General features: G+C 45.6%; 2 protein-coding genes across 5 annotated transcripts in view; one reads left to right on the top strand and one right to left on the bottom strand.

The window, feature by feature from the left end:
* Positions 1-37: 37 nt before the first annotated feature.
* Positions 38-13,477, bottom strand: VPS72 (vacuolar protein sorting 72 homolog). Its single transcript, XM_041756499.1, has 6 exons — positions 13,290-13,477; positions 8,881-9,033; positions 8,570-8,684; positions 8,005-8,181; positions 889-1,033; positions 38-604 (listed from the first exon to the last, which is right to left on the bottom strand). Exons 1-6 carry the CDS (start codon positions 13,404-13,406, stop codon positions 217-219), a joined length of 1,095 nt encoding a protein of 364 aa, XP_041612433.1. The 5' UTR covers positions 13,407-13,477; the 3' UTR covers positions 38-216.
* A 377-nt stretch (positions 13,478-13,854) lies between these two features.
* Positions 13,855-20,141, top strand: part of PIP5K1A (phosphatidylinositol-4-phosphate 5-kinase type 1 alpha) — a 43,941-nt gene continuing 37,654 nt past the window's right edge. For 3 of the 4 annotated variants that reach the window (XM_041754906.1, XM_041754908.1, XM_041754905.1), the window contains exon 1: positions 18,169-18,693. In XM_041754906.1, the coding sequence (XP_041610840.1) occupies positions 18,612-18,693 (82 nt within the window). In that variant the 5' untranslated portion in view covers positions 18,169-18,611. Of the gene's footprint in view, positions 13,924-18,168; positions 18,694-20,141 lie in introns of those variants that run through there. The other variant, XM_041754907.1, reaches the window with a different exon arrangement.

The following is a 20,141-nucleotide window of genomic DNA, read 5'->3' as shown; positions in this document are numbered from 1 at the left end:
AAACTGCACCCAACTCTAGATCAGACACCAGACAAAGGAGATCTTTCTCTTTTATTAGATTAAAAAACACAAAACCAGTAGGAACTGGGGGGAAAGAAATAGAAAAGGGCTGGGCAAAGCTCAGAGCTGACAAAGGGGAGAAGCAGGGAGAGAAGGGGAAACATGAAGAGCCCCAAGTCAGGGCAGGAAAGAGGTTTCTAAGGATTAAACATCTCCTTATTTGATGACAATTTTCTGGCGCAAGGCTCGGGGCCCAGAACCAGGGAGGGGCTCGGGAGGTGGTGGGCCAGGGCCCAGGGCCGAGGCAGTGGGCGGCAGTCCGTGGGCAGTGATGTACTTCTTGTAGGCCTCACGGATGATCTTGAAGGCTCGAGCAGTGGCGTAGGGGATGTCTGTGACAGGGTCCCGGTACAGGGCTGGGCGATGGGTCACGGGGCAGACCTCCCGAACAGGGACCTTTGGGGGCCGGCCTTGGGGAAACCATTCCTCAAATGTTGCATCATCACTAAAAGTGATGAAAGTACGCGAGCAGCGAGGTGGAGGGACAACGGGTCCAGTGCCGGCATGGGGAGTCAGTGCAGAAGCTGTGGGAGTAGGATCCAGCCTAAGGGGAGAGAGAGAAAAACACAAACACTCTGAGGAGAGAAAACAATAGATAAACATCAGGCAAGGATAGAGAGGAAGGAGGTAGAGTGATGACAATGTTCTGAGAGAATCTAAGTGACAGACAGGGAAAAGCAAGCTGGGCTGGGTGGAAAAGCTGGAGAGAGAAGAAGGCTAAAAGAAACAAGGAGCTGAAGGAAGAGGACTCTGAAGGATAGCTGTGGGACAAGAGCTGAGGAGGGCAGGGAGAAGGCTCTCTCCCCCTCTTCCCTACGACATACTCACCCTTCCACATCCACATTCTCTTCTTTAGGGCCTGGCTCCCCAACAAGTGGCACTGTCACCGAATGATAGGTGATTATGGGCCCAGGGCACTTCCTCTTCTTGTGCACCTGCTTCTTTTTGTCAGCCTCAAGCCTCTCGTATGTCTCTTCAGGGTCAAAGGAAGGTATGAAGGGATGGTGAGTCCCCTTTGTGCCCACACCCACTTCTGTCCCCCAGTCTCTCAATTATCTTCCTAGCTGGCTAGTCCCTGCCTAAGTCATTCATGTAGATCCTCTGAGGCCTCCTAGCACCTTCTACTTCTGATGTTTTCTGCTTGCCCCCCTGACATCCTGACCACTTGGTTCCTCATACACTCAGAATAGTACAGCTTTAGAGCTGGAAGGGACCCTTGGATGAGAAGCCCACTGTTTCCCTGCATATTCCTCTATAGCTACCTTGTCCACTTGCTCCAGCCAGAGCAGCACACTGGGACTTCAGGCATTTCTAGTCATAACAGAGTTCCTTCCTATTTTAAGCTGAAATATGTTGCCTGATTACACTGTTTAACCTTTTGGGGCTGTAAAGGATGTGGATCTAATCTGTCTTCCACATGATGGTCCTTTACATAGTTGAAATTAATGTCCATGTCTCTCTAGGCTGATCACAATACCCATCTCATCAAACTGTTCCTCATACATGATTTTGAGACACTCTTTTTGCTAACCACAGTGGCTTAGGATACTCTTCTGCTACTGTATTTTTCAGTCTATGGCAGAAGTTGCAAGCTGGCAGTCCATTTAAATATTCTACGTAATCTGTTTTGCACTGTATTGTTTTTTTTTTTTTCAAGGTTTATTTATTTGGAGTGGGGGTGGGAAGAGAATCCCCAAGTAGATTTCCTGCTGAGTCTGGAGCCTGACATGGAGCTTGATCCCAGGACCCTGAGATCATGACCTGAGCTGAAATCAATAGTTGGATTTTTTAATTAAAAAAAAAAAAATTTTATTTATTTGATAGGGTGAGTGAGAGAGCATGAGCACGGGGGAGGGGCAGAGGGAGAATCAGACTTCCCACTGAGCAGGGAGCCCAATGTGGGACTTGATCCCAGAACTCTGGATCATGACCTGAGCCAAAGGCAGATGCTTAACTGACTGAGCCACCCAGGTGCCCCTCTGTATTGTATTTTAAAGAAAATTTTAGGGCAGCCTGGGTGGCTCAGCGGTTTAGTGCCGCCTTCGGCCCAGGGCCTGATCCTCGGGACCTGGGATTGAGTCCTACGTTAGGCTTCCTGCATGGAGCCTGCTTCTCCCTCTGCCTGTGTCTCTGCTTCTCTCTCTGTGTGTTTCTCATGAATAAATAAATAAAATCTTTAAAAAAAATTTTTTTTGGAAAATTTTAATTAGTTACTGACATTTGAAAATGATGAACTTCATTCATTCATTTTTCAGTAGACTCCACATCCAGTGTGGAGCCCAATGTGGGGCTTAAACTCACAATCCTGAGATCAAAATCTGAGCTGAGGGATGCCTAGGTGGCTCAGCAGTTGAGTGTCTGCCTTCGGCCCACAGCATGATCCTAGAGTTCTGGGATCGAGTCCTACATTGTGCTCCCTGCATGGAACCTGCTTCTCTCTCTGTGTCTCTCGTGAATAAATAAATAAAATCTTAAAAAAAAAAAAAAAAAAAGATCTGAGCCAAGATCAAGAGTCGGGTGCTTGTAACTGATAGAACCACCCAGGTGCCCCAAGGAAATTACACTTAAATACAGAGATTTCTGGTTCCTCTTTGAGAGACACAGAGAGGCAGAGACATAAGCAGAGGGAGAAGCAGGCTCCCTGCGGGGAGCCTGATGTGGAACTCCAACCCAGGACCCCAGGATCATGCCTTGAGCCAAAGGCACTAAGCCACTAAGCCACCCAGTTGCCCTCCTCTTAAAATTATAAGAAAATCTGGCAACACTGCTGCATCTGTATTGTCATGCAGCAATAATGAGCTAAGCAGAATAACTGCCTCTCCTGAATGCTTCTCACAGTCCCTTGGCTGGACCTGTGACACTGCTGTCTGGCAGTTCACAGTTGGTATACACATCTCCTCCTCAAGGGCACTGATTATGACTCATATTACCTACATATTATCAGGGCCAAGCAGTGTTTTGCATGTTGCAGGCACTCAACGAGTATTTGTTTGTTTGTTTGTTTAAGATTTTATTTATTTATTCATGAGAGACACAGAGAGAGAAAAAGCGAGGCAGAGGCACAGGCAGAGGGAGGAGCAGGCTCCATGCAGGGAGCCTGACATGGGACTGGATCCCAGGTCTCCAGGATCAGGACCCGGGTTGAAAGCGGTGCTAAACTGCTGAGCCACCCCGGCTGCCCACAACAAGTATTTGTTAATACTCAATAGGTCAAAATATTCCTGTTCCTTTTCTCTGAATGAACCCAAAATTTCTATTTCTTAAATATGGGTACAGGGGATCCCTGGGTGGCTCAGCGGTTTAGAGCCTGCCTTCAGCCCAGAGTGTGATCCTGGAGTCCCGGGATCGAATCCCGTTTCGGGCTTCCTGCATGGAACCTGTGTCTCTGCCTCTCTCTCTCTCTCTCTCTCTCTCTCGGCTCTTATGAATAAATGAATAAAATCTTTAAAAAAAATGTGGGTATAATCCTCTAGATAAAGTTGGACCAGGAAACTCCACTGATGATTTAGCCTTTCTTGTATTTGGAATTCTGATAGGTAATATTACTTTCTTTCCCTTCAGCCAACCTTCCAATCCTTCTCCTTTCGAATACTTTCCTGTGTCTTCTAGAAGTCCTGCTCCATAATCAGCCAACTCATCTTTGTCCTCAAGTTCCTCAACTCAGCATTCCTTCCACAACTTGTCTTCCTGGAAGCCTATCAGCCCCTCAGGCCACCACTCTCCCTGTAGCCCTCTGGTGGAGGCTGTTCATCCTGCCACATCCCATGCAGGGCATGCCTGTATTCTGTTGAGCCCACACTGCAACTTTAGATCGCTGCTCCTCTACCCATCTGCAAACTCACTTCCCTTTTGTGACTTATGCCACCAGGCTAGATCATCTCTCCTTCCAGCCATGTACCATGCTCACTCCCCTCACTCACTGAAGACTTTGGTAGCGCTTTACATTCTTCCTCTCCACCCAACTCCTATCCTCCTGTGTCACCCTGATGACCTCAAAGTGCACATGGGTAACCCCTTCAACATCCCATCCTCAGTTTCTTTACAAATCTCATCGCTTAACAATCTTCCTGTCCGTGACACTCGAGTTATTCCATTCTACCACAGCTACAGCCTATACTTCGTTATTGCCTAGAACTGGTCCAGCTCTAAAATACTAAAATCACATATCCCAGGCTCTGGCCACAACATCCTATCCTTTGGATCTGTTTGCTCCACTACTCTAGATACCTCTGTTCTCTTCCTTGAAGCCTCCCGCACATGGATCTCTCTACATTCTACCTAGCAGCCCCTTCTAGTCTTCATGTTTCTTTTAAAATCAAGGTTAGGTTCCTCAGTCTATCTTGTTTTTTTTTAAGATTTTTATTCATTTATTCATGAAAGACACAGAGAGAGAGAGAGAGAGAGAGAGAGAGAGAGAGAGAGAGAAAGGGGCAGAGACACAGGCAGAGGGAGAAGCAGGCTCCACGCAGGGAGCCTGACATGGGTCTCGATCCTGGGATCGAGACGTGGGCCAAAGGCAGGCGCTAAACTGCTGAGCCACCCAGGGATCCCCTCAGTCTATCATTTCAATCACTCTTATCAGTCGAAACTCCCTGGCCCAGACCTGGATTGCTAAGTGCTCCTGGTGAAATATTACACAATGTGGTACTGGAACCACCATGAACACATGTTCCCAAAATTCAAGACTCCCCCAACATCAGCATATAATTATATCTCAGGTATTTCAAAGACCCTTCACTCTCCTCAAGCTGTCAACTCTATGCCCAACACCTGACAGGTGATAGTGTCTAGAAGAAATCAGATGAGAATCACTCCAATGTCCTGCTGTGGGTTTGGAAACCTCCAAGTATAAACCATCCTTCCTTCCTCCCTCCCTCCCTCTTAACTTAAGCCAATTCCTCCATCTGTGCTCTAGCTACCCCCTCAATTCCACCTCTCACTTCTCCAAAAACCTACACTATTAACTCTTTCTTTTTTCCCTATTATTAAACTTTTAGATGCTTCTCACCAAAGATATAGTTCCTCCAATCTTTGAATGAAACAAATAAGGGAAACTATGTTTACCCCAAATGCCACAGCTCTTATTCCTTCTTCCACCCTTACAGCCAAACTTTTCAAGCTGCTTCAAAATGGTGTGGTCCCCCAAAGTGTTCCTTAAGGTCATCTCTGACTTATCACCAAGACAAATGGACACTTCTCAGTTCTCCACCTGAGTGGCATCTCTGCAGCATTCAGAAGAGACTCATTTTTTAAAAGATATTATCTATTCTTGAGAGACACACAGAGAAAGGCAGAGACATAGGCAGAGGGAGAAACAGGTTCCCTACCGGGATCCCTACTTGATCTCAAGATCATGACCTGAGCCAAAGGTAGACGCTCAATCACTGAGCCACGCAGGTGCCCCAGAAGAGACTCTTTTAAACATTCTCTTTGCTTGGCATTCTTTTTTAAAATATTTTATTTATTTATTCATGAGAGACACAGAGACAGAGAGAGGCAGAGACACAGGCAGAGGGAGAAGCAGGCTCCATGCAGGGAGCCCGACGTGGGACTCAATCCTGGGTCTCCAGGATCACGCCCTGGGCTGAAGGTGGTGCTAAACCGCTGAGCCACTGGGGCTGCCCTTTGCTTGGCATTCTTAAGACAATATTCTTAGAGTTCTCCAACTCTCTGGCCACTGCTAAGCTCCTCTTATATGAGCCCATTACATTCTATATCTAGTCTGCAGATGTTCTTCAGCTTCTGTCTTTTCTTCCCCATGCTTTCTCCCTTGGTGATCTAACCTACCAGTGCTATCTATACTCTACAGACTTTTTCACGTTTCTGTTTCAAGCCCAGATCTTTTGTTAAAGTCCAGGTGTCTACACTGAACTGAACTCAGCACTGCATGGACTGCTCCCAGACTCCTCAAATTATGTTCATGAACTTCTGCAAGGTCTCCTATGTCAGTTACTGATGTAAAAAGCCTAGAAGTTACCTTATAGTGGCCCAAACCAACCAATGTAGTGAAAGGATGTGATATCAAAGTCACCTCACTGTTTGTGATGGTTCTCAGTCACTTCTGTTTTGAGGGATAACTACTGTTCGAAAGTATTGAATTACCATCATACAAAGATTAAATACTGATTTTAAAGTCAATATAATGGGGCGCCTGCGTGGCTCAGAAGATTAAACATACACCTTTGGCTCAGGTCATGATCTCAGGGTCCTGATATCAAGCCCCATATCGGGCTCTTTAATGAGTGAGAAGTCTGCTTCTCCCTCTCCCTCTGTGCTCTCTCTCAAATAAACAATTGATTTTTTTTTTTAAAGATTTTATTTATTTACTCATGAGAGACACAGAGAGAGAGAGGCAGAGACACAGGCAGAGGGAATAACAGGCTCCATGCTGGGAGCCCGATGTGGGACTCGATCCCGGGACCCCAGGATCACGCCCTGGGCTGAAGGTGGCACTAAACCGCTGAGCCACCTGGGTGTCCCAAACAAATGAAATCTTAAAAAAAAAAAAAAAAAAAGTTTTGTTGTGTTTAATGAAATAATTGTGAAAATATATCCTGAAGATGCCAGAACTGAAGTAAATCTTTTCTTCATCATTGTGTTCTTTTGGACTTATCTAAATTTGAGAAATATAAAAGTGGAATGGGTTGGGTCCCAGATACTCTGTGTAAATAATCTTCCATTCCACATTGGGGCTATACACATTCAACTATACATGTTTGCTCACCTAAGAGCAAGATTCAGAGAAAGATTCGGGTGTGGTGGGGAGAGAAAGAAAAAGAGAACAAATTAAATACTATAGGTGATTGTGTTATTTTGCCTGATGAAAGTATGCCCACATTGAGCATTCGATGGGAGGTGTGTAACCTGCTGTTCCCGCATGTACCACTCATGATTTAAGACTCTCAACTCTCAACACCTTATAAAGAAATGTGTGTTTTGGGGTGCCTGGGTCGCTCAGTTGGTTGTGTCCAACTCTTGATTTTAGCTCAGGTCTTGATCTCAGGGTCCTGAGATTCTCCTGCTCTCTTTGCCCCTCCCCTCCATTCTCTCTTAAAAAAGAAATGTGGGGATCCCTGGGTGGCGCAGCGGTTTGGCGCCTGCCTTTGGCCCAGGGCGCGATCCTGGAGACCCGGGATCGAATCCCACATCAGGCTCCCGGTGCATGGAGCCTGCTTCTCCCTCCGCCTGTGTCTCTGCCTCTCTCTCTCTCTCTGTGACTATCATAAATAAATAAAAATTAAAAAAAAAAAAAAAAAAAAAAAAAAAAAAAAAGAAATGTGTGTCTTGTATAGCATATTATAATACAAGATCATGTATTCAGCATGTAAAGTGAAGAGACTTTAAAGAATTTTGACTTGGGACTCCCAAGTGGCTCAGCAGATAAGTGTCTGCCTTTGGCTCAGGATCATTCCTGGAGTCCTGCGATCGAGTCCCACATCAGGCTCCCTGAGGGGAGCCTGCTTCTCCCTCTGCCTATGTCTCTGCCTCTCTCTCTGTGTGTCTCTCATGAATAAATGAAAATCTTAAAAAAAAAAAAAAAAAGAATTTTGACTTGAAAATAGCCCATCTTAGGAACTAATTCTGGTGAATTCCTCATTTTTACAATTAGCATAAAGTAGGCATTATTGTCTGTTTGTAAACCAGGACAACGAGACACAAGTAGGTTAATTGCCAGCAGTCTTACAGCAAATGAAAAGCAGAACTAGGATCTGAACTCAGTTCTATGCAATTCTTATTTTACCCCCATACACTTTCTCTTCTATCTAACTTGTACTTCAGAGCCCTCCTCACTGCCTCTTTCCTTGCTACTAAGCCCTCACTCTCTACGTCTCCTTGACTCCCTTGTTCCGGATCTCCCTCTCCATAGCTGCTCAGGTTCTCCAGTCTCCACTTCTGTCATGCTCCTCAGCTCTCTGCCCACTGTTCTTAAAACCACAGACTGACCCAGTGAACGTAAGTTGAGCTCTTCTGTGATCTTGGCCTCTCTGAGCAGCTCTTCCTGGGTCAGAGGCCGCTCACAATGGGGCCCCTTTCGCCGCCGTGACTGGCCCTGCCTCTCTTGTACCCGAAGGAATGTCTGTCGTGTATGCTCAGCTGTAGACTGACGCATGGACTTCCGGCCTCGGAAAGAAGTTAGAAAGGAAAAAAAATCTTTAAATTCATGTCCACCTCCTTTAGTTTATAGTAAAAAATTTAAAACTTATTTGGAAATCATTTCAAACTTACAAAAATGTTGCAAGAAGAGTCCACAGACTACCCATGTATTCTTTACCCAGATCACCTCCTGTTTACCTTTCACCTCATTTGCATTGCATGTGTTTTCCTGAATGATCTGAGGCTTAATTTGCACACATCCTAGCTCCTGACCCTAAATACTTCAGTTTATATTTCCAAAGTGTATATTTTACTTATATAACTATAGTAAACAACTTTAGTAAACGTTAACACTGATAGAATGCTTTATTGTTCTATTCCAATTTTGTCAATTGACCAAAACATCTCTACTCACTGTCAGAGCCATCGTCCTGTAGTTCTAGTGGCAGCAGTGCCTTCTCTTCTCGGGCCTTCTGAGAGCTACCAGCTGGAGTGCTGACCTTTCGAGGCCTCAAGCTCTTGAGAGGCTCCTGGGGACAGATTGGAATCAGATACCAGGGAACAGAATTGATAAGGAGAAAGATGAGGATCTTAAGAAGAGAACACTAGCACTGTAGGAAACTGGACTGGTTGCAGGGAAGAGAGGAGTACTGGGACCTAATGAAGGGCAGAACAGAAATTATGGGAAATTATGGAAGTCCAATAAAACCAGGATACCCCCAGTACCTTATATGCTTTGGTGACTACTCGGCGCTTCCTTCTTGGCTCTTCTGCTTCTCCATCACTGGATGGTTCATCCCCTTCATCAATGTCAAAGTCAGAGTCCACCTCATCCTCTGTGTCTGACTGGTCCCCTTGATACTCATCATCTCCCGATTCCTGAGGACACAGGAAAAGGAGGTTCTCACTGTCACTGGAGTCATCAGTGCCCCTCCAGGAACAGAATCTTTTTTCTTTCTTTTTTTTTTTAAATTTTATTTTATTTATTTATGATAGGCACACAGTAAGAGAGAGAGAGAGAGGCAGAGACATAGGCAGAGGGAGAAGCAGGCTCCATGCACCGGGAGCCTGACGTGGGATTCGATCCCGAGTCTCCAGGATCGCGCCCTGGGCCAAAGACAGGCGCCAAACCGCTGCGCCACCCAGGGATCCCTTTTTTTTTTTTTTAATTTAATTTTATTTATTTATGATAGGCACACAGTAAGAGAGAGAGGCAGAGACATAGGCAGAGGGAGAAGCATCTTTTTTCTTTCTTGATGTAAGATCTGTTCCACAATCCTTCCCAGCCCAGCCCTTCAGTTTCCTCAGGCAAGAAGCCCTCCTAGCTGATGGACTTTGGCACCAGCACCACACCTTCCAGCATTGATCCACTGCCCGTAGCACAGTCTTAAGTGCTGGGATACAAAAGGATATCGTTTGATCTCTACCTCAGGGGTCTCACAGTCTGGCAGAGGACAAGACATAATTGTAAAAGGAAGTCTGAATACAAGGCAACTATAAAGTATCAAATGGCACTAAATGATACTAAAATGTTGTAGGAGTGGCTCAGTCAGTTAAGTGGTCAACTCTTGATTTTGACTCAGATCATGATGTCAGGGTCCTGAGATTGAGTTCTGTATTGAGCTCCGCACTTAGCAGAGAGTCTGCTTGAGGATTCTCCCTCCCTGTCTGCCCCCATCCCTGCCCCCGTCCTGCTCGCTCAAATAACACATAAATAAATAAATTTAAAAATGTTATAGGAGCTTGGAGGAAGGCATATTTCCTATAGACCAGTGGTCTGGGAGGGTCTAAACTTTAACTTTATTCCTTCAGAGCAGGGGTTGGCAAACTTTTTCTGTAAAGGTCCAGAACAGTACAGGTAATGTGCTGAATTTGGCTAGTAGGTCAGGGTTTGCTGAACTCTGCTTTAGAATCTAAAGAACAAAGAGGACTTGAGTTGTGGTTTAAAATATGGTAGTGTTTAGACGGCCAAGAGGGCAGAGGTATCATGGGTAGATGGAATAGCAAGAACAAATGTGCAGACGCAGGAATGTGTATACCTTGTTTACGAATAAAAATTTAGACCTCAGTAAAGCAGAAGGCTTGTCTTGGGCAAGAAATCTTCCTAGTCGACTGCCTTTGACTCCAGCACTGTCTTCTTCCAACATTAACTGACTGCCCTCCAAAGCTAGAAGACTTGAAAAGGTTGCCTTCAGTCAACAGAGAAACTCATGTATCAGGCTAATAAACTCGTGACTTTTAATTTGCAGGCCAATGATTCTCAATTCTCTCCCTCTCCTTATTTGTCCCATTATTGATAATCTTTGTTGAGGTAAACTTACTGAGACATAGGTCTCATTCCTCAGGTGTGTTGCAACAGAAAAATAACTGAGTTCTTATAATATGTATAATGGAGAGCCAATAAAGATTTAGAGAGGAAGGAAAACTATATACTAGGGCTGTTTCAGAAAGCTCTGGAAGTTGTTAGCTGAGTGGAGTAGACAACGTGGAGTACACCCTAGAATTGAGGGGTTACAGGTTAGGACTAGAATGGCAGCCACATTGGAAAGTAAAGGGAAAAACACACTTAAGGGCGAGGGAGTCAAAAACTGGGCAGGGTGGCACCTCAAACATGTGTCTCTCTCTTCAGTCAGGGATGTAGACCAACAGGCTAATCCTGGTACACATGCTGCCAAAGCAAGCAAACAGCACAGACAGCTGACATGCCAAGCTAGCCAGAGTTCAAACTTGCACCGATGGCCATCATTTCCTCCCAACTGATGCTTGTGAAAGACTGCCTGGGAACACATTAATCCCCTCAGCTCTAACCAGGTATTAAGTCATCGCACCAGAGAGTAGTCTTTCAACTGCACATTAGCTTAGTGTCCATCCAATCAAGATGCTTTCACTAAGTTAGGGATTTACTACCATACCTTTGGCTTTTTTTTTTTTTTTAAATTTTTATTTATTTATGATAGTCACACACAGAGAGAGAGAGAGAGGCAGAGACACAGGCAGAGGGAGAAGCAGGCTCCATGCACTGGGAACCCGACGTGGGATTCGATCCCGGGTCTCCAGGATCGCGCCCTGGGCCAAAGGCAGGCGCCAAACCGCTGCGCCACCCAGGGTTCCCTTTTTTTTTTTTTTTTTTTTAACCTTTGCCTTTTATCAAGGGTCATTAATAGGCATGACTAGATAAGTGAATGTTTCTACATCATCTAGTGAACCCATTACTTTATAATTTTATGTATAAGTGTATTTCTTCCTAGGACTTAATGCTGAATAAATTTTTCTCTCTTAAAGAATGTATATGCTTCTTTCTTACTGAAAAAAGAAATTCAGGGCTTGGCTGCCAGGAAGCTCACAGCTAAATTTATTATTTATTTATTTATTTATTAAAATATTTTATTTATTCATGAGAGAGAGAGAGAGAGAGAGAGAGGCAGAGACACAGGCAGAGGGAGAAACAGGCTCCATACAAGGATCCTGATGTGGGACTCGATCCCGGGACTTTGGGGTCACGCCCTGAGCCAAAGGCAGATGCTTAACCACTGAACCACCCAGGCGCCCCGCTAAATTTAATATAAATTGCTATTACTATTTTAGCAGAGGTTTCTGGTACAATTACTTCTGATCTGTCTCTATTTTTACAGTTCCTACTTTTTGTTTATACTGTAAGCCTCCTTTAATCCTTTTTGGAAGCATGAAGTGTACATATTAAATAACGACTCGTAAAATGACAGGAATAGGAAAATGGCCTTTGGGGGAGGGATGAGAACATTCTATTTTAAACTACAGTTGGTCAACTGTTCAAGTAATGACTCCCAATCAAGTCCTGTGGATTCAAGTCCTATGGATTCAGTGTCCTTAATTTGTCTTGAAACTATTGTCCATGTTTCTCTACTCCCACTGCCTCCTTCAAACCATTCTCCTCATTACAGAGTGAGCTTTCTAAAATATAAATCTGATCATGGTACTTTGATGAATCTTCTCAGTCGTCTAGATAAAGAGCAAAACCCCTCAACATGGTTCATAAGGCCCAACATGATTTGGCCTATGTCCACTCCCTCCAGCCTTATCAATTTTATTCTCCTTCAAGGTTTGGAGAAAGGAGAGTAGGCATGCATGTACCACACAGACTCAGTAACTTTACATATTCTGCATCCACCCCCCCCCACACACATACCATTTCTCCTTATCCTGCTCCCAGCCCTGCTGCTGTTCACTGAGTCAAGGCCTACTTTTCATACTGTAGTAAGCTTAAACATCATGTCCTCCAGGGAGGCCAATCCTAACCAGTAACTCTGGCTCCCACATATTACCACAGCACCCTAGCTTACCATTTTTTTTCCCTCCTTATCACACAGTATTTCAGCTGTTAATCCACCTGGTTCCCCTGCTGGGGTCTGGAATACGAGTAACAAAGTGGTGTTTTCAATACTTCATGCTTCCCTAGAACTTACCACAGTGGTTGGCTTGCCCTAGCTCTTCAACAGATATTTTAAGAATGGACAGATTCTTTTTTTTTTTTTTTTTTTTAAGAATGGACAGATTCAATCAGCACCAGTGCCCGTCCAATCCAGAGAATGGACCAGGCACTGGACGTATACTGTTGGACAAAACAGACCATCTCTAACCTGACAGAGCTTACAATCTAATAGAAAAGTATAAACAAGTAGGCAAACCAAATCTAATTACAATTCGAAATATATTATATGAAGGAAATAAATGGACCACTTCTTAGAGCAGTTAAGGAAGGATTAACTAAGGAGACATTTACGTTGAGATTTGAAAGGTGAAAAAAGTAGGCTGAGCTCCTCTATTTTGTGAAGAGATCCTTTTTTACCTTCAGGTGGATAACCGAGCAGTAGGCCAGAGTCCATACTGCGTGACTACGAGGAGCTCGAGTACGTTAGACGTCAGAAGTGAAACATGCAACCAGAGAAGTATACGGTTGGTTTCTTCCATGGTTTGGCGTCTCGGAGAGCCCCTCATCCCTGAGCCCTCCAACCCCATCCAGGACTCTCCCACCCGCTCTCGAATATCACTCCCAGGGCTGACTGTATCCATTCCCCGCCCCCTTCTTTGTCCGACGTTTCTCCGTTCAGGACTCCTAGTAGCTTCCTCCCCTCCCTCTTCCTGGGCCCGACTCTTGCCTCTGTGAAACCCCCGTAAGTCGTCTGGTAGAACTCATCTTCCTCCTCGGCTTCCAGGAGCCCAGAAAGCCGGTTCCCCGCGGTCTTCCGGGGGGCCCGGCCACCGGCCAAACTCATACTGCCTACCGAGACTGCGCCGCTACCAGCGGCCCCTCACCCAGCGCGGTATCGGCGCTCGACACAACTACCTGCGGCGGCGGGCGGCGGCGGAAGCCCTTCGTCCACAGGCAGAAGTAGGAGAGCGTCGAGACGCTTCTAGGCCCGTCTGTCAAGCCTTCTTTTTTTTTTTTTTTTTTTTTTTTAAGATTTTATTTATTTATTCATAGAGACAGAGAGAGAGAGGCAGAGACACAGGCAGAGGAGAAGCAGGCATCACACAGAGAGAGCCCGATGTGGGACTCGATTCAGGGTCTCCAGGATCACGCCTTGGGCTGCAGGCGGCGCTAAACCGCTTCTTTACCCTGCAGCCCGCCCACGGGGGGGGGGGGGGGGGGAGCGGCGTGGAGACCACCCCCAAGCTCCCTCCCCTAGCTCGCGCCGATCTGGACTGTAGAATGATTCGACCGGGTGACGCCAGAAGCCCCACTACCCTAAGTCCAGAGTTTGAGAGTCAGCAAATGTTCACTTAGAAGAGGTCAGTCTCCCTCTGCTCCAGTCCGTTTTCCACTCTGCTTTTAGTAATGAACCTTCCTAAAAAACCAGACTTTGTCAGTCTTCTGCTCAAAGATCTTTAATGGCTCCCTGGCATCTACAGGTTAAAGTCCAGAATTCTTGGGGGCAGAATAGTAGTGTGGTTAATATTAAGAGCATAGATTTATAACCAACCAGACCTGAGTTTTGAGTTTAAGGTCTTCTAGCTGTGTGACTTTGGACAGTTGGTGGAATCTCAGTTTTCTCACCTGTAGAGTGGGACGAGGGGCGCCCGGCTGCTCAGTGGGTATAGTGTGCGACTCTTGATACCAGGGTCGTGAGTTCCAGCCCCACCTTGGACATGGAGTCTACTTAAAAAAAAAAAGAAAAGAAAAGAAAAGAAAAGAAAAACAAAAGAGGTGGGACTAATAACATCTACCTTTTACAGTTATTGAAAAGATTAAAAGATTAAGAGATCTAATCCTTTTAAACTGCTTCAGCAGGATTTAGTAAGCACATAGATGGTTAGTAGGTGATAACTACTATTAACATTGACATTAAAGATCCTGCATAATTTGGCCTCTCCCTGCCTTTCTAGTTTCACCTCTTGAAACTCATCATCCCATTCTAGCATCACTTCCCAATCCTCTGTCGTGCCTGTGTGCTTTTCCTTCTCCTTAGGATTCTTCTCCTATCTTATATACCTGACAGAATCCTGGTTATATTGATGTCTTCTCACTCGCCCACCTCGCTTCCTAGCAGTTTCCATAATCTTGGAGATCATGCCTCCTCAATTCTCCAGAATAGTTCCAATCTCAAATAGTCTGTGGAATTGTTAAGACTATCTGTGTCGACTTCTTTTCCATCTTTTATCCTGAAAATATGGTTGTCAAACCATAGCACTCGTACCTATGCTATGGTGGCAGCTATTACATTTTATTCTAATGATTTATGTATCTACCTCATTAACCTGAGATCTTTTTGAGGGCAGGGACTTCATCTTCATCTTTATCTTCATCACCAGGAACTCTCATAGCCTAGGACATACTTGGGGCTAAATAATGCTAGTTGAATGAATGAATGAATGAATACTAGAATGAGTAAAGTACTCATCCCCTTATTTTGTGTTTAGGTTGATCTTTCCTGCCCCTAACCCCTCCATTCTGACCTTAGGAACTGTACTAAGACCTGAAGGTTGCTTTAATAAAACTGTGTGTGTGTGTGTGTGTGTGTGTGTGTGTGTGTGTAGGCACACATAATTTCTGCTAAGCCTGTATATGTGGCCCTATTTTGAGATCACTGGACTGCTCCACTTTTCCAAAATATATATTGGTGAACTCCCTTTTCAACTTCCTTGGAGGCACCAAGCCAACATGTCTTGCTTTGCTTCTGCTTCCACACCCTGCCATGTCTGCCATAGTTCTGCTATGCCAGGAATGTTACTGGGGAAGAGTAGTTCCATGACTCAGAGAACACCCCAGGGATTGAGTGGGAGTGGAGGCAGAGACAAGATATGGGAGAAAAGATAGGAGACACCCCTAGCCCCTTTTTGAATTTTGCCTTCATCCATTCAGGAGACATATACTATGAATCTACTTTGTGCCAGGCACTATTCTAAATGCTTAAGATATAAAAATGGAGGGATGCCTGGGTGGCTCAGCGGTTGAGTGTCTGCCTTTGGCTCAGGGTGTGATCCCAGAGTTCCAGGATTGGGTCCCACATCGGGCTTTCTGCATGTAGCCTGCTTCTCCCTCTGCCTCTGCCTTCTCTCTGTGTCTCTCATGAATAAGTAAATAAAATCTTTTTAAAAATATATAAAAATGGATAAAATGTAATCTTTGCCCTGAAATGTTCAGTCTTATGAGGGAGACAAGCAAGTAAACAGACTTAATACAAAGTAGTAGGAGTAATAAGTAGCCATTTTCTGGTACCTAAGGAGGAACAAAGATCCTTAAAAAGCTACAAAACGGAGATCTCTTCTTTTCAGGAGGGCTGAAATAAAATTCACTAATCAAATCCCAGGGAGAAGACCTGTTTAACCTATTGCCTTGATGAGTCAGGGCTTTATTGGTCTATTTCCGGTATTTATTTATTTATTTTTATTTCCTTTTTTTATTTTTATTTATTTATGATAGTCGCAGAGAGAGAGAGAGAGGCAGAGACACAGGCAGAGGGAGAAACAGGCTCCATGCACCGGGAGCCCGACGTGGGATTCGATCCTGGGTCTCCAGGATCGCGCCCTGGGTCAAAGGCAGGCGCCAAACCGCTGCGCCACCCAGGGATCCCTATTTCCTTTTTTTTTTTTTAAGATTTCATTTATTTATTCATGATAGTCACACAGAGAGAGACAGAGAGGCAGAGACACAGGCAGAGGGAGGAGGGAGAAGCAAGCTCCACGCAGGGAGCCGGACGTGGGACTCCATCCCGGGTCTCCAGGATCGCGCCCCTGGCCAAAGGCAGGTGCCAAACCGCTGCGCCACCCAGGGATCCCTCATTCTTATTTCCGATTTTTAAATCAGAAACAGCTTTATATCTTTCTAAAATAACTCAGGAAATGGTAGCCGCTGCATGCTTTTTATAAAAACAACGATAACTTATTCAACAAATATTTATTGAAGACCTATGAGCGAAATCCTGTGCTAGACAGATTGCCACTTTTTTTTTTATTTAAGATTTTATTTATTTATTCATGAGAGATACAGAGAGAGAGAGAGAGAGAGGCAGAGACACATGCAGAGGGAGAAGCAGGCTCCATGCAGGGAGCCTGATGTGGGACTCGATCCTGGGTCTCCAGGATCATGCCCTGCGCCAAAGGCAGGCACCACTTCTTTAGTACCTGTATTGTTTAGTCGGGTGGAAGGGTGTGTGTGTGTATATATATATATATATATATATATACAATTATAAAATACTTCAGTGTCACACAATCCCATTGCTATGTAATGAAACGGCAACCCAATCATGTGAAGTTTGTCTACCTTCAGCACTCAAAGGAATATGAATAATCCAGCAGGTGGCAGCAAGGAAACAATTATTTTTATCTTGATGAGAGGGGTAGAAGGCAGAGGTAAATACGCAGGGATAGTCTGGACTTTGGGTCCTAGATTCTCTTTCTAGGACCTGGAAGACACCAGGGTAGAGAGAATAACCAGGCCATCTTAGGGGCTACAAGAGCAAGACACCTCCCTCCCCCGCCATTTCTCTTAATTTATTAATTGCACAAATAATTATTGAGTCTCTACCGTGTGCAGAGTCACAGATGGGAGGAGCTGGAGATACAAGAATGAAACAGTCTTTGCTTACAGTCCGATCAGGGCGAGACAGGTCTTCAGATCCCCACCTGGGTTCACAATCTCCAGGGTACTTTGTTGTTGTTGTTGTTTTTAAATTTTTTATTTATTTATTCATGAGAGACACACACACAGAGGCAGAGACACAGGCAGAGGGAGAAGCAGGCTCCATGCAGGGAGCCCGACGCGGGACTCGACCCCGGGTCTCCAGGATCAGGCCCTGGGCCGAAGGCGGCCCTAAACCGCTGAGCCACCGGGGCTGCCCTCCAGGGTACTTTGTTAAAACTGAGCAGTGTCAGTCCGCACACTAGACTAGAATGAAGGACTTATAGTGTCTCCATGCCCTTTGGGGCACAGATGTACAGAAGTAGGGGTCTAATAGCTTGCTTGGATAGCGGGAAGACTGATGTAGTCTGATTGCTTTCCGTGGCTTTTTCTGACAGGTCTTCATTCATTCATTTATCAGATATTTATTGCATTCCATAACTGTGCCCATCATTGCGCTTGAGGCAAAGTGTAGATCTGTTTTGAATGCCGTTCATTGGAAGGCAAGACGGCCGCGCACATTAAGCTAACCAGTAAACAAAACAGTAAAGCCGGAAAAACAGTCGCATGTGATGTTTTGTGATATTCGAGTGCTTAACGTCTCTGGCTTGACAACAGCGCTTCTGTCGGGAGTTCTTACCTGAGCTCTAAAATTGAGACCGGTTGGGCTGACTTATTTACCCCGAACCCCAGCAACTCAACCGGCCCTTTCCCGGAGCCGAATATAAATGGACCCATCGAGCCACCGTAGGGATGGTCTACAGTCCGGAAGGGCCCGTCTTCGACCCGCGGATTCGTTAAGGGCGTGGGGAGCCCTTGTCATGTGATCAATTATAGCCCTCCGATTGGCTGCCAGGGCCTCTCTTCCGGTTGAGTAGGCTAAAACGCCGGAAAGGCTACGCGCATGCTCAGTTCTCGGATTTTCCTGGCCACCCGGAGTGGAGCGGTGGGATTGGGCGATGAACAGGCTCTGGCTAGGGAGGAGGGGTGCGGGTGTGCGTTCCGCTGGGACTTTTCACGCCCCCTTATTCTTCTAGGTGTGGCTAGGTTCAGACGCGGGGTCTTGGCAGCTGCTTGAGCCTACTCCCAAGTAAAGGGAAAGCAGCTCGCACGGAGAGTGGTCGAAGTTACGGAGAGGGTGCGAGACGGGAGTTCTCCCCTATACCAGCCAAATGGTGCGGCCCTGAGCTGTTTCACTGTCCCGACCGACGTGTCTGAGAGAGGCCCCGGAGGGGGCAGGGAGGCGGCCCGCAGACCGCGGGGTTCTGTGAAGAGACGTAGAGAAAATTCGATTCAGAGAAGAGGAAGAGCCCTGTTGAGAGGGAACGAGGCCGCTCAGGGGGAGGGGGCTGCCAAGATGGCGTCGGCCTCCTCTGGGCCGTCGGCGGCCGGGGTTTCATCCTTTGATCCCGGGGTCCCTTCCTGCGCCTCGGCTTCAGGTAATCAGGGCGAGGCGTGGGCAGGGGTCTGGTGACGGCTGTGCGATGGGAACGAGAGCGAGACTTGGGAGGGCACCTGTAACTAGGGATGTCCGAGAAGTTGCCGGTAAGGACGACAGATAGCAGGGCTGTCTGAGCGGGCAAGGAGAGTCTGAGGAAACGAAAGGGAGGCTGTCAAAAATAGGAGTTGTCTTTGAGGAGACCGAATTAAGGACTTGAAGAACTAGGGTTAGGAAGGGATGGAGACTGAAGGTGGGAGTAGGGGGAAACAGAAAGGAAACCGAAAGGTGTAGAGAAAACTAAAGTAAATGGACGCTTCATTCAGTAGAGGAATTAGTGTGATAGGCGGGTGGAATCCAAGTTGATTATGGGGTTAGTTAGATAAACATGTGGAAGAGAAGCCATGGGGTTAGAACATGTTTAAGATTTATATGACGCTTTCTTTCGATTGCTGTGGAGTTGGGAATTGTGGATTTTATTGGGGGTGGGAGTTATTCGGGACCTCTTTTTCTTTAGAGACTCCCCGTCATGCTTCATATCTTCTCACTTAGTGCCCCACGCGCTTGGACATACATACATATTTTATCACACACCCTACTTCGATCATTCCCATTTCTAGACTCCCCAACTTTGGGAAAGAATGGGGTATTTTGAAGGAAGGTGGAAAATTAGAGTTCAAGGATCCTAAAACAGGTGGAAGAAGGCAGAACGATGCAGTAGAGGTTGAGAGAGGTTATGCGGGAAAGATGGAGTGGTTGGGGGAGGTGGTTCTACGTGCTGTGGGGGAATATTGCGTAATAGGAAATGAACTGGAAGAATGCTTAGACTGTATCAGGAAATTGGCACTTGGAGCCAGGGAACATAGCTCAAAGTAGTTAAAAACTATTGGAGTTTGAGGGAGGGCTGAGGAGCCCACAAGAAAAGCAACAGATTGTGTGTAGGAGGGCAAATGTGTCTAAGTGTGGGGAAGGGGGTGGAGATTGAGTCAGAAACTGTTCTAGAGCTTCCATCAGAAATGTCTGGTGTTCATGGTGGCTGTTGCCTCTAAACTGTCAACAAGAGAGGCTGCCAGATGTTGGATCCTGTACTTGAGATGTTGACATTTCCTTAGGCCTGGGATTTCATCCTTGCCTTTTGAATTGGCTAAATAGAAGGTTCTATCTTTTGTATTCTAGCTGGCATGAGTGCGACTACATGGTGGCAAATACCTTCTTCATAAGGTGCAGTTTTATTTATGTGCATCTATTTTTAGTTTCTTGAGAGGTAATTTTTGTCTTTCCTGTAAAAGCATTAGAGGACCAGAGTAACCTTATGTTGCATTCTAGGTGTGCTGGATGAAGTAAAATGACAAGCTTTTAATAGAGTAGTTCCTTAATTTAAAATCTTTTCTTCCTTCCCCCAATGCAGAGAGAACAATGTTTGTGTGTAGTCCTTAAACGTAACTATTA

This window comes from Vulpes lagopus, chromosome 5, assembly GCF_018345385.1.
Source record: "Vulpes lagopus strain Blue_001 chromosome 5, ASM1834538v1, whole genome shotgun sequence".
NCBI classification, from domain to species: Eukaryota; Metazoa; Chordata; class Mammalia; order Carnivora; family Canidae; genus Vulpes; species Vulpes lagopus.
The sequence above is the reverse complement of the archived record's forward strand: the minus strand, read 5'-3'. Positions and strand labels throughout refer to the sequence as shown.